At 37.7% G+C, this 12,371-nt stretch overlaps 1 protein-coding gene across 1 annotated transcript; it reads left to right on the top strand.

Moving 5' to 3' along the window:
* Positions 1–1,722: 1,722 nt before the first annotated feature.
* Positions 1,723–6,030, top strand: LOC149844321 (protein YCF54, chloroplastic-like). The gene is made up of 3 exons (XM_090002140.1): positions 1,723–1,985; positions 3,125–3,363; positions 5,643–6,030. Exons 1-3 carry the CDS (start codon positions 1,740–1,742, stop codon positions 5,833–5,835), a joined length of 678 nt encoding a protein of 225 aa, XP_089858266.1. The 5' UTR covers positions 1,723–1,739; the 3' UTR covers positions 5,836–6,030.
* Positions 6,031–12,371: the final 6,341 nt, after the last annotated feature.

The raw sequence follows: 12,371 nt of genomic DNA, 5'->3' as shown, positions 1-12,371 counted from the left end.
ATTATTATTTGTGAGTGATTATAAATATTTAAAGAAGAGACTTTGCATGATCTTTTTGTGATCCTATATCTAATCTATAAGTTGGTCTTCCTGGTTTTGATGCGAGTCGACAGATCCGCGTGCAGTTGATTCTTTTCTTTGGCAGGGAGGGATCCATTGTAAACGATGAATGAAGGAAATGCCCTCAGAGTGGTGCAAAATTGAGAGCGTGTATTGAATTCTATGCCACCGCTTCTGCATGCGGTGTTATTTGCACTAAGAAGGACGTTTAGTTGTGTTTATCGACGTAATAGCTGGAAATAGAAAGAATGGGAGGCAGTGGGCAGTATTTGGAATTTGGGATGGATGGTTAAGAACAATAAAATATCAAGTATCAACCACAACCTTCAATGGAAGGATGGTAGCTCTCGTTATGATGGACATTAAATGGGTATAGAGAAAGGGAACAAGGAAAAGGAAATCAATGCATTCATGATCAATGTTTGGTTTTCAACTTTTTCTTTTTGGTTGAGTGTAGTTGTGGTAAGGGAATCCGTAGTTGCATCTTTAAAGGCGTGTCGCGTCATAGATTCAAATATCAGCAGATTCTCAAAACTGATATATGGATGCACACCACTTTCATATAGGACAAGGGTGTCAAGAAACTCAGCTGACCCGGAGTCTGGAGAGGTTAATGTGGCTTGGTTAGGTTGAGTCAGTCTCATGGTATCGGAAGGCTTTCGGTGCACCAATATCGATCGTGCTGGTTTATTGATTGGGTTAGCTAGGTTGGATCAAACTAGTACGCATCCTCAACTAGTTGAATTATGGTCCCCATGTTGGGGGACGTTAGCTAAAATCTGTGATGTTATATCATTCACTAATTTGGCTATCTATTCACAAGCGAGTGTTCTAGCTATAGTGGCCCAGCTCCATGGCACTTCCAATTATGGTCGCGGAATTTGGGGACGCGAATTCAAGGGTACCAATGATGATTTCCTGTCCAGCAAGTTGACAGGCAACCTACTACAAATTAACATTGCTTAATTTGTCTGATGGCATGAAATTTCTAAGGAGACTATGTAAATGCAAGGATACCCCATGCCCCTCGATCCAACAACCCATTTAACTATAATTCAATCTGGGAGATATGGATCTTCATGAAATCCGATCAAATGGATTCAGTCCGAACCGCAAACTGTACAACCCACATCCCTATTAGTTTCTGGATGGGAGGAGGCTCTCAAGTGACAACCCATTTACCATCAATAGATGATTGAATCCACCATTGGGACGGGGCCAGCAGCAGGGTCGGCTCTCCTACTAGCTAGTTGGACACGGATCAGAACTTACCCGGATCCAACAGGTGCTGAAGTCGGCATTTTTCCCGCCAGCCGTATGGTGATAAACTGACGGCATCACCCACAGACATGCTTATAAAAGGGGACTACTATGTAGATAAGGTCCTTAGTCTAGACTTTTCAAAGTGGACACATCTTACCCACAGAGACACAAGAATGCCATCCCCATTACAACTTCAATCCCTTATTGACAAGTACAAGGAAACATTGACTGGATGGCAGAAGCGTGATTTCTTTGATAAGAGGTGGCAATGATGCGTCGTTTAGATTTCTTGCGAGTTTGATTTGCTGCGGTGCTGACAAAGGGATCTGGTTCCCCCATCCTTTTCAGTTTCCAACAGATCCATTTAAATAGAGGGAGGAGTGGGAAAGGACTCTATCCCCCCCTCTTCACTGAGAATGGCAACCCCAACCCCGGTCTATGTAGGCGCATGCACGGGCGTGGCGCTGGCTCAATCACGGACCCAGTCAGAATCCTTCAAACCCTACAAAATAATGTCTCTTGCCCCTTCACGAACCCAATCCTTCACCATGGCTCAGCCCTTCTCCACCACAAACCAGACCACCTCCCGACCGCTCTTGTCAACAAACAGAGCAGTCGCCGTACAATCCAATCCAGTGGAATCACCTCAGCCGTTCGATAAGGTACTCTCTCTCTCTCTCTACCATATCATTGAAACCAAATCGTGTGCCTTTTCCATTCGAACAAAGTGCAATATCTAGTATGTGAGTTGTGTTGAATGCATGAGTGAGGTCACTCGCATTCTCACATATATATGACTTTATGTGCCATTTGCATGGGAAAATGAGATGTGGAAAGCTGTTGAGATTTTTGTGATCCACGATTCGGTTTCTTGATATATGTGATATCCAGGCAAGCAGCCCTTATTAATTCTTTCAGTTTCAAAGATGAGGTAGTGTCTGCAGGGGTGACAACGGGTCGGGTTTACCCGGACCCGACTCAGACCAAACCCTATAGGGTTCAGGTATGGTGATGGGTCCGGACCCAAAGGTTCGATTAATACATGAATTCGGGTGTAGTTTGTAAAATTTTTTCGATTAAGACACGTAATTTTTCAATATAAAAACGTTATTTTACCGGCTATGGTTCAGGTCTGGTTTATGCAGTTCTTATCGAGTCCCGGTATGATTTCTCTTATAGTGGTTCTGATTAGACCCAAGTCTGAACCCGCTATCATATCCAAAATTCGAGTCCAAGTCTGATTTCATCTGAGTTAGTACCAAACCCGACCCGTTGACACCCCTAATTGTCAGTAATATCATAGGATGCATAAACTGATCACAACACATTTTTTGTGTGTCTAGCCACGGCAAGGCCAGGAATCACTGGCTTTGACGTTTTACTCATAAAATCCTTCGCCGTATTTGTTAGCTGGTTGGAGTCATCCAAGCAAATTAGTGCGTGTCAACCGGCACTAATTTGCTTGGAACCCAGGTCGTCCAGAATCGGGTCTAATCAGGTTCACTATAAGAAAATCCTACCCAGACCTGTTAAGAACTACATGAACCAAACCCGGTAAAACCATATTTTTTTACATTGAAAAATTGCGAGTCGAACTCGGGTCGGGTCCGGCTCTGGTATAAAATCCATAAATTATACCAGGTCCATGTATTAATCAGACCTTGGGATTCGAATCCGGGTCTTTCTATTTATCACCATACCAGGATCCTACAGGGATTGGTTCGGGTGGAGTCCAGGTAAACCAGGCCCGTTGACACCCCTAAAGCAAATACATGAACACTTTCAGTTATTTGAATTGCAGGAAAAGGTCGGTGCTGCAAAGTACTACTTCGTGGTTGCCAACGCCAAATTCTTGTTGGACGAGGAGGAGCACTTCAAGGAGGTCTTGTTCGAGAGGCTGAGGCATTTAGGGGAGCGCAAGAGGGAGCAGGATTTCTGGTTGGTGGTCGAGCCAAAGTTCTTGGGCAAGTTTCCCTCCCTCACCAGTAGGCTCGGGAGGCCTGCTGTTGCTCTCGTCTCCACCGATGCTGATTGGATCACGTATGCTAATTTGCAGATCAGTGTTTTTTTTTTTTGCATTTCTCTCTTTCTCGCCACATTCTCTTTATCGAATCCAAGAGAAATATGCACACCATATATGCATACTCTTCTTACTTCAGATGACGTATAATTGACTGTTAACTTATATTTGGGGGTTGTGTAGGCCATTTAGACTTTATTTGGGTATTAAGTTGATCTCTTGAATTAGGTTCCTACTCTATAAATAGAAGACTAAATAGAATTTTAGGAAAAATTGGATTTGATCAATGTAGTTACTGTTTCTTTTCTCTTTATTAATTCAGTTGCTCTTGAATAGACATTGGTTGAGTTCTATGTTAATGAAATAATTCACACACAGACCTTCGTCACCCCTCTTTGATTTTCATCAAGGATTAAGCAGGTGAAACCAATTTCAGTTTCCTTGCATGTCCTGAAAATGTAAATAACATTTTTGGGAGGAAAGTTGCAGGTGGCTGGGAAATGCCATCGGGACAGATGTTTCAAAGTCACTGTTACTTTCGAAATCTGTTAGCTACTCTACATATGATAATAATTGATTTATCTTTTGTTTGTGATCAACCTTCAATTTCTTTGTAGGTGAACTTATTCCAACTCCACAATCAAATTCGTTTAGAAATAGATTATTAAAAAGCCGATAACTGTTCTCTTTTCATCTTCATTTCTGAATTCTCCAACACTAACCTTCTCCTCATCTTCACTTCAGAATTCTTCAATACTAACTGTTCTCATCTTCGCGCCTCAGGATTCTCCAACACTAACTGTTCTCATCTTTATCTCAGAATTCTCCAACACTGTATATGGTGAAAACAATTCATTAGTAGGTTTAATATGTGTCCATGTAATTACCCATGCCCAAGTTATGCGTTGCCTCTTTGCCTCGTCCAGAGTCAATTTAGCGTCACAAGACAGAGAAGGAGCTATTACTTTGATTTAAGAGGAGTCACCCATCACTTTGGAGGACTAGTATTTTATACCTATGATCGGTTAAGAATATCATCTCTCTTTCTGCAGTAATTCTTCTATTTATTCTTCTTAGTTGTGTGTAGTTACTGTTTCATTATTAAAGGAATGTAGTTAATATGTTTTATGGAGCTGTTCTACAATCTTCTATGACTCTCAGTATAATTCTGTATTCACTGTTTTCCCTGGAGAAGGATATGTTTTATGCTCTTGTTCTCTGAAATGTTTCTAATGATGATGTTATCAACCTTAAAAGACTGTTCAACCATGTTGAGCAACTTGTTCAAATGTCAAGAGTATTATTTTGACTGTCTTTGTTGAAGAAGTGGCATACTTTATTTTCATGGGGCTATCTGCTGGTAGAAACAAAGGACATCCTGGAAAGGACCCATTTTGATGTTTCTATATTAAGGGCAAGAATGAACACAAACGTTGATGAGGTCCAGAAATGATATAGAGGAAAGAAAAAAAAAGGTGGTGGTGGTGGTGGGGGGGGGGGAGTGGCGCAACAGCTTCATGTCCAGTAAGTGATCTAGAGAACCATAAACAAGTTTTGGTTAAGAATCCTAACGAGAATTTCACACTTGATTTGAGTGAGTAAGAAATTGAAAGCAAGGGAATGCATATAGAAAGCTTGTAGTTTCATCACATGCTCCTGACTTGTTACTAGAATTACAGAATCCTTTAGCTCTGCAGCTATGTCTAAGACCAATTTACATTTTAGGGTTGATTCTCATAAACAGGTCTCAGCAGTGTGTACAGTTCCAGTGAATGAGGCCCTGACAGTGTAAAAGGTTTAAACAGTAGAGATACATGAGTTGCTTTCCATTTCATGCCCAAAGCTTTATTATGCTAGGACTTCTGCTCAAGCATTAAATTCAGAGGTCGATGATAGAAACATTTGAACAGTCTCTTTTAGTTCATGCTCCAAGGAACATAGACTTCTTTGAAGTAAATTAGCAGTTTGACTCTTTTCTTTCAATTTCATTCCTTTTTTTTTCTCCGGAGAATCTGCAGTACCAATCTTAAGGATAAAATACCTAACTAAAACAATTTGACCATTGGACTTTCTTATGCTGTGATTATTCCACCTAAATGATTAAGTTGATCATAAGAAAGTTGAATTAAAAGTTGGTATTTGATGCTAATTTTTTTTTTCAATTTTGCCTTGGTATGTAATAAGTTCTATGCTTTATTTAAGCATTCAAAAGGTGGGCTTTGTGATTTTACTTGTAGTGCATGCCTTTATTTTTGAATAATTAATTGCTATGTTAATATCAAGTGCTATTTTCTGGCAGATTCATTAAGCTGAAATTAGATCGAGTTCTACAAGCAGAGTATGTGGCAGAGAGTCTAGAGGAAGCATTGGCTTGGAATCCAGTGGATCTTAAGTTCCCTGCTCCACAAAAGTGGGATGCCCCTTATCCTAAATATGAATATGGATGGTGGGAACGCTTTTTGCCACCAACCAACACTAGGCCTCAAGAATAGATTATATACTTTTGTTTTCTTTTCTTATTGTTTGAGACAAAATTTTCCCTTTTTTTTTTCTCTTTTGCTTTCTTTTCTTTCTTCACAGCGTCTTGCATTGCTCACTGAATTATGTATCAACTTTAGAGCTGTTAAGTATTTCTGAAGATCAGTTTTTGTCTTCTCAGCTATAAGCAATTCAATATTGTTTGTGTAGTTGGTAGGTAGAAATTTAAATTAAAAGGAAAAGTGAGAAATGATGCAGTGCACTCTATACAGACTACAACAAAAAGGACCATTAATGGCAGTGCAAAGTGCCGCTAACAGCCTTGTGAACTGCAACTATTCATCGAGCGGTAGCTCCCTCAATTGCCGTTTAAAGTGTTATACACTAAAATATAACACTAACCAGCAACTGCTAACCCCGTCCCTAATCTCTCTGCCTTCAAAGTTATAACTGACTTTTACTATGTAAACAAACAATTTCTGAGGGACAATCCAGCCTAGATACTATTTTGGATTAACATAAAAAAAACTGTCTTATGCTTTTGAACTATACAAAATTTTTGGGTCCTGATTGTGTTACTGAATTAGTGGTGAATGGTAGGCATTGGTGTGTAAATTACTCCAATGAAAAATGATTAAGTGAAATTTGGAACTAAAATGGTGTTTGTTTTAATAAGAAATAAGCAAAATACATATTATACATCCATGTTAGTTTTTGATGAGCTCTTAGTTTGCTCGTTTAGAAAATGAGTTCAGTTTTGAGCTTCAATTCACTTTGTTAATCAGACTGTTTTCTCAAATTGAATTGTTTGCGAACCCCTGGCCTCGCTTCATTGTATACCCTTCAAGCTTCCAACGGTACTTGTCCAAGAGTTATGGGCAGTAAATTTCAGAAACGTGAATTTTTTGTTTTCAAAAAGTGCATCATGATGGGAAAAGTAGCAGCTCCTAAACACTTTTATCTCGAACATTCCAAACACTTAATTTTTTTTTTTCAAAAAGTGCATCAAAGTTACATGCATTTTTTGCTTAATCTAAACATGTAGATGCCTTTATCATTGTTTATTTAATAATTGCACTTTGGATTGAATCAATTTAAGCAAAATGTCTGATTTTTCATAATTAAGTTTTGGTGTGATATGAGCCACCGATTTTTATAGCTCTAAAAATATTGTTAAAAATGAAAAGTACCTTATGTGAAGTGTGTCTTACCAAGTAAATAATATAAAACGCATCAATAGGTTCAGGTTAACCACCAATTCGCTTCCTTCTGTATCGATATCTGATTGTATTCCATCGCTTTTGTAATTGGTTGGAGTCTGCACAACCCTAACTTGTCAATCAGAAAAAAAAAAGAACCTGCCTGTATTTTCTTAAGCCATTTACAATGGTTCCAGAGATGACTGTTTTTTTTATAGCCAAGCTGGGGTTAGTCCGACACCTACCAGTTCATTAAGCAAGATAATACAAAAGCTAATTACAAGCTATGTACATCTGGAAACAATAAGGAGGTTTCTCTTTCCAAATATGTGTTGAGCCCGGTACAACCAATTTAGCTAGACGTCTCGCCATTCAATTGTATGATTTTGTTATGGCAAAAAGTTTTTACCGCCCCTTTCGATCTTTCCCCCTTTTGGTTCGGATGGCAAAAGCTATTGTTGTCGGCTACCCTGAATGTGAAGATAAACATTAAGCCTTCTTTTTTATCTCTTATCCTAATCCCCCCACACATTTTAGGCACAAAATTCTCTTTAGAAGGCCTTTAGGATACTTATTTGTTGTTTACATTCAAAGAAACTATTGCTATCAGCTACCCTGAATGTGGGGATAAGCCTTAAGCCTTATTTCTATATCTTATCCTAACCCCCACACTCATTTTAGGCATGAAATTCTCTTTAGAAGGCCTTTAGAAGACCTATTTGTTGTTTACATTCAAAGAACATTCATCTTAAGGATAAACCTCACCTCATATTCATTGAACCTGACAAGTTTCCAGTTTATTGACCCCCTATGTTAGATGGCACAAGCCAATAGGAATCAATCATGTCATCCTCAACCAATCAAGGGATGTCATAGTGTTCATCCAACCAATCCGTTGTTGGTTATTGTGGAGCAACCAGATCTAAAATGCTTAGGACCAGGATCCATGATCCAAAACCTATAACTCATTCTTAAAACCTATAAATGGGGGATACCCCCAAGAACCTGACTCATCTAAGAGACTCATACCTAAGTGCTGATCCTAGAGAGAAGAAATTCTCTAACCCCTTCCTCACTCTATCTCTCTATCACCACGATCCTAGACCCTTATGCGGAGGTGCTACCAGATCCATTCTCCACACCATTACACCTATACGAAGGTGTTGTTGGGTTAGTAGGAAGGTGACTCTTATACCACCATACACACCCCAAGAAGGAGATCTGTCTAAGAAAACCTGCAATTTGAAGCCTAAAAGATTAAATGAACTCTGATTCTGAAAAAAAGGTAACATCTTAATCTATTCGGTTATTTCTACTTTAATTTTGTTTTTATAATAATTTTCTATTATTTACTGCACGAGTACTTATACATACTCTTGATCTGAATCACATGTCATATCGATTTTGCTGGGAGTTTGGACTTTGAACCCAACTTTTCCTGATAGTGGATTGGATGTTATGTGGGACCCAAAATCGCACATAGAATAACTTAATTTCAAGATTCAAGAGGTTTCAGACCAAACAACAAACAAAGTTTGTTGTCAAGGACTAAAACAAAAAGACAAATTCAACATCAGGGACTAAAATAACAAATTTTTTTGCCATCAAGGATTGAAACAACAAAAGTTTTGCAATCAAGTATTGAAACAACAAAAACTTTTTGCCATTAGGACCTAGATGACAAAACCATTTTTCCTTTAGGGACTAAAACGATAAAACCTTTTGTTGTCTAGGTCCCTATGATTTTTTTTCTGAATAGTTTTCTTTTGAAGGTTGTATCTCAACACTCCAACATCGAAATTGAGCAATTTTTGATGTGTTGGAAAGATGAGATTCCCAAATTTAGTTTATCTTTATGATACTAAGCCTAAAATTTTTACATTTTTGTCCCAAAAGTGCATAGGAATTTGTTGTTTCTATTTCACGACAGAAATTTCTAAACAATTTGCATTGCAAAAAGGGGATCTCTATGCTCCGATGTCAACATCACAAGATTTTTCTTTTTGTTGAAAGCTGATTCATTTCCCTACATTTTATTTTTTGTAAAATTTTTTGGAAAATGAAAATTTTTAGGACAAAATCTGATCTAGAAGACTTTTTGTAATATCGTGTATTCTTATACTTATTTAAATTTAGAGGTTTATGAAATGTGGCTAAGTATAGAAGAAAATCAGTAGATTCTCGATTTTAGGCCGATACTTCTGAGTCTGGGCTTGGCTCAGGTCTCATTGACAAAGCCTAAACGAGCTACCTAAAACATGAGAAAAAGTTTTATTTTCAACCTTTAAATTTGGGCAAAATTTGTGTTATTTTCAGGCAAAATTCAGAAGCAAAATTTGAGTTATATATCGTTGGATGCATCTCAAAATTCTGAGCATAATGATATTTTACTTTTTTGAATTCGGGTTACAGTTATCCCAAAAATCATAATTTTTCAAAAAAAGACCACCTCGACGGGTCGGGTTCGGATTTGGATCGGATTGGATCCAATGTATTTGATCCAAATTAATATGGATCAAGACTCTATCCAAGACCCACATTAATCTGAAATTGATCCATGTCAGGACCGAATTGGGGTTTAGATATGGATTTGGATCTTAGATCCGGATCCAGATCTAAAACCCAGACCTAATAAAAAATTCAGCTTTAAATTCATTTTTATATTTAAATTAAAGTTACTTTAGAGTTAAAAAGACTCCCAAAGGGACAAGATACCCTCTAAAAGTTTTTTGATATTTAATTATTAACAATTAATTAATTTTATATAATTTTAATTAATTCTGAATTTCAATTTTTAGAAACTAATTAGGACTCCTTAGTAGAGTCCTTAATGGACTTAAGAAAGGCTAAATAAGGTTTGAGAAAGACTTTTAAAAAAATAGAAACTTTGAAAAGTCAACAAAAAAAGAAATTTTAAATTTTTTAGAAAAGTGAGAGTGAGAGTCACAAAAAGGGGAAGCTCTTTTCTCTCCAGCCCATCCAGAAGGGGTTGGAGAGGGGGGACGTCACCCCCTAGTAAGTCTATATAAGGTTCACAAAAAATAGAGAGAAAGAGAAAGAAAGAGAGAGAAAGAGAGAAAAAGAAAGGAAGAGAGGAAGAAGAAGAAGATCAAGCAAGGAGATCCATTCATCTCCAGTCGTTCGGTGTTTTCAACCCATCCATTCTTAGTTTTTCTTTGATTTATGTATAAGGTATGGGTCTTTCTCTTGTTTCGAATGAGAAAAAGTGCATGAATGAGATTTCCATGCAAAATTTTAGTGGAAATCCATGGGAAAATAGTAAATCTAGATATTTACTCTAGTATGTTTAAATTAAGATTAATGTTTCTTTTCTGGGGGTTTATTTTGGGAAAAATACATATATCAATGCTTGTATTCGTGGATCCCTAAGTTGGGACAGATTTGCCATGTTTGTAACATACACAAATTTGGCCCAGATTTAATGCATGTAAAATCTTGAAAATGGGATGTAAAAATAAGCATATGCATGTATTCTTGTGAATGAATTTGTTCGTACATGCATACCTAACTGAAAATCTGTATAAACATTGGTTATTGGTTTATGAATCTATGCAAACCTGAACATGCATATATTCTTGAATGTGGATATGCATATACATGTTTATTTAATTTCTAAATCTACATACCTAAGCATCTCTGATCATAAATCTTCTTGTACATGCATACTAAATTTTTTTATGCACATGCATGCATACCCGACTGAAAGCCTATTATATAAATTTTTTTTGGGGGTTTGACTGGCTCAGGAGGGGTAAACCTAGGCCCTGCCAAGCCTATCCAATCGGCTGGGTTGGTACAGGCCTGGCATACTAAAAAAAACCTTTATTTACCTTGAGGGTTTTGCGATCTTATCGACAGACTAGCCAAGCCCGGCGCGGCTGGCCAGACCTGGCAACGCCTTGACAGGCCTGGCCTGACAGGCCTACCAAGCCTGTTAGGCTCAGCTCGGCTGGGCAGGTTCTAGAAAAAAAAGTTTTTTTTGTTTTTTGGGCTGACTGGCAGGCCTTGGAAAAAAATGTTTTTCTGAAAAGAAGTTTTGAAAAGAGAAGGGGTTGGCTGTCAAACCCGCCCAACCTTGTTCTGTTGGCCTGACCTGCTAGGCCCTGACAGGCTGTCGAGCCCAACCGAGCAGTCGACTGGGCAGACACTTTATAAAAAAAAAATAGTATTGGCTGGCTGGCTTGCCAGGATTGCCCAAGTCGGACCCAGCTGACTGAGCTCGGTTGGGTTTGAGCTGAACCCCAACCGACTGGGTGAGATGGGTGCAAATGTTTTGAAACATGGGTTTTGTAATGGATTCGAAATATGGAAATATTCTCATGTTTTAGTGAATGCATATTTATGAATGGGTATGTTTTAAAAGTTTCAATATGGATTGTGAATTAGACTATGAAGATGTAATGTTCAGATAATGGGCATAGTTGATATTGTGTGAACAAATTTTTAGATTTGCTATTCGAATTAAATTTGACTGATGCATGCAAAAGAATAAAATGTTTACATGCTTAGACTTGATATACTATGATGAATCAAAGTATTAATGTAAGGTTGCTTTCTTGTGCATGTGCATACATTAAATGAATGTGTTTTGGCGTGTGCATAATGGCATGAGTGTTCACATTGTTTACTTGAGATTATTCTTGAATGAAAGCATGCAAATGGCATGAATTTGTGAACACATGGATATGAATATTGTTGTTCATTTACATCTCTAAATTTGCATTTGTAATTGTGCATTGAAAAAGCATGTAAAATGAATGCATAAGTTGCATGTTTTTTATGATTTTTTGCATATTGATGCATCAATGATCAAAATGGGTCATCGTGAGCCGTGTGAGCCTTGAGCATGTGTTGTTCTCTATATAATTGTTTATGCATGGAAAAAATCACACTTGATATTATTGTTCTAATTGCACTGTTCTATGTTGTCACAAGCTAAGGTTTCGTGATGAGCCTCACATGTTGATTTACGAACCGGTGTTATTAATTTTTCATGTTGAATTGCAAGTTAAAAGAAGTTGAATTAATAACAAGAAAAAAGAAAAAAAGAAGTGTAATCTATGCTTCCTTGATGTCCCTTTTATATTATGAGAATCCTGGACATTGCGGTTTTAGAAAACCGTGAGGATACTAAAACTTCGTGTGCGTTGTTGTGCCCCTGAACCCGATATGGAGGTTTTCCTTCCGGTCATGGTTTTATGGAGATTCCACTACTTTGCCTGAGGGTGTTGTGTAGACACAGTTGTTGTTTGGTATACCAAAAAAAGTAGCATTAGTGAATATTGATTTCCATAATGCCCTGACATTAGATGTTGATTTCAAATGTTTCA

Source organism: Nuphar pumila, chromosome 3 (assembly GCF_984573655.1).
Source record: "Nuphar pumila chromosome 3, dmNupPumi1.hap1.1, whole genome shotgun sequence".
Lineage (NCBI taxonomy): Eukaryota > Viridiplantae > Streptophyta > Magnoliopsida > Nymphaeales > Nymphaeaceae > Nuphar > Nuphar pumila.
Note: the sequence above shows the minus strand (reverse complement) of the source record. Positions and strands in the feature narration are given on the sequence as shown.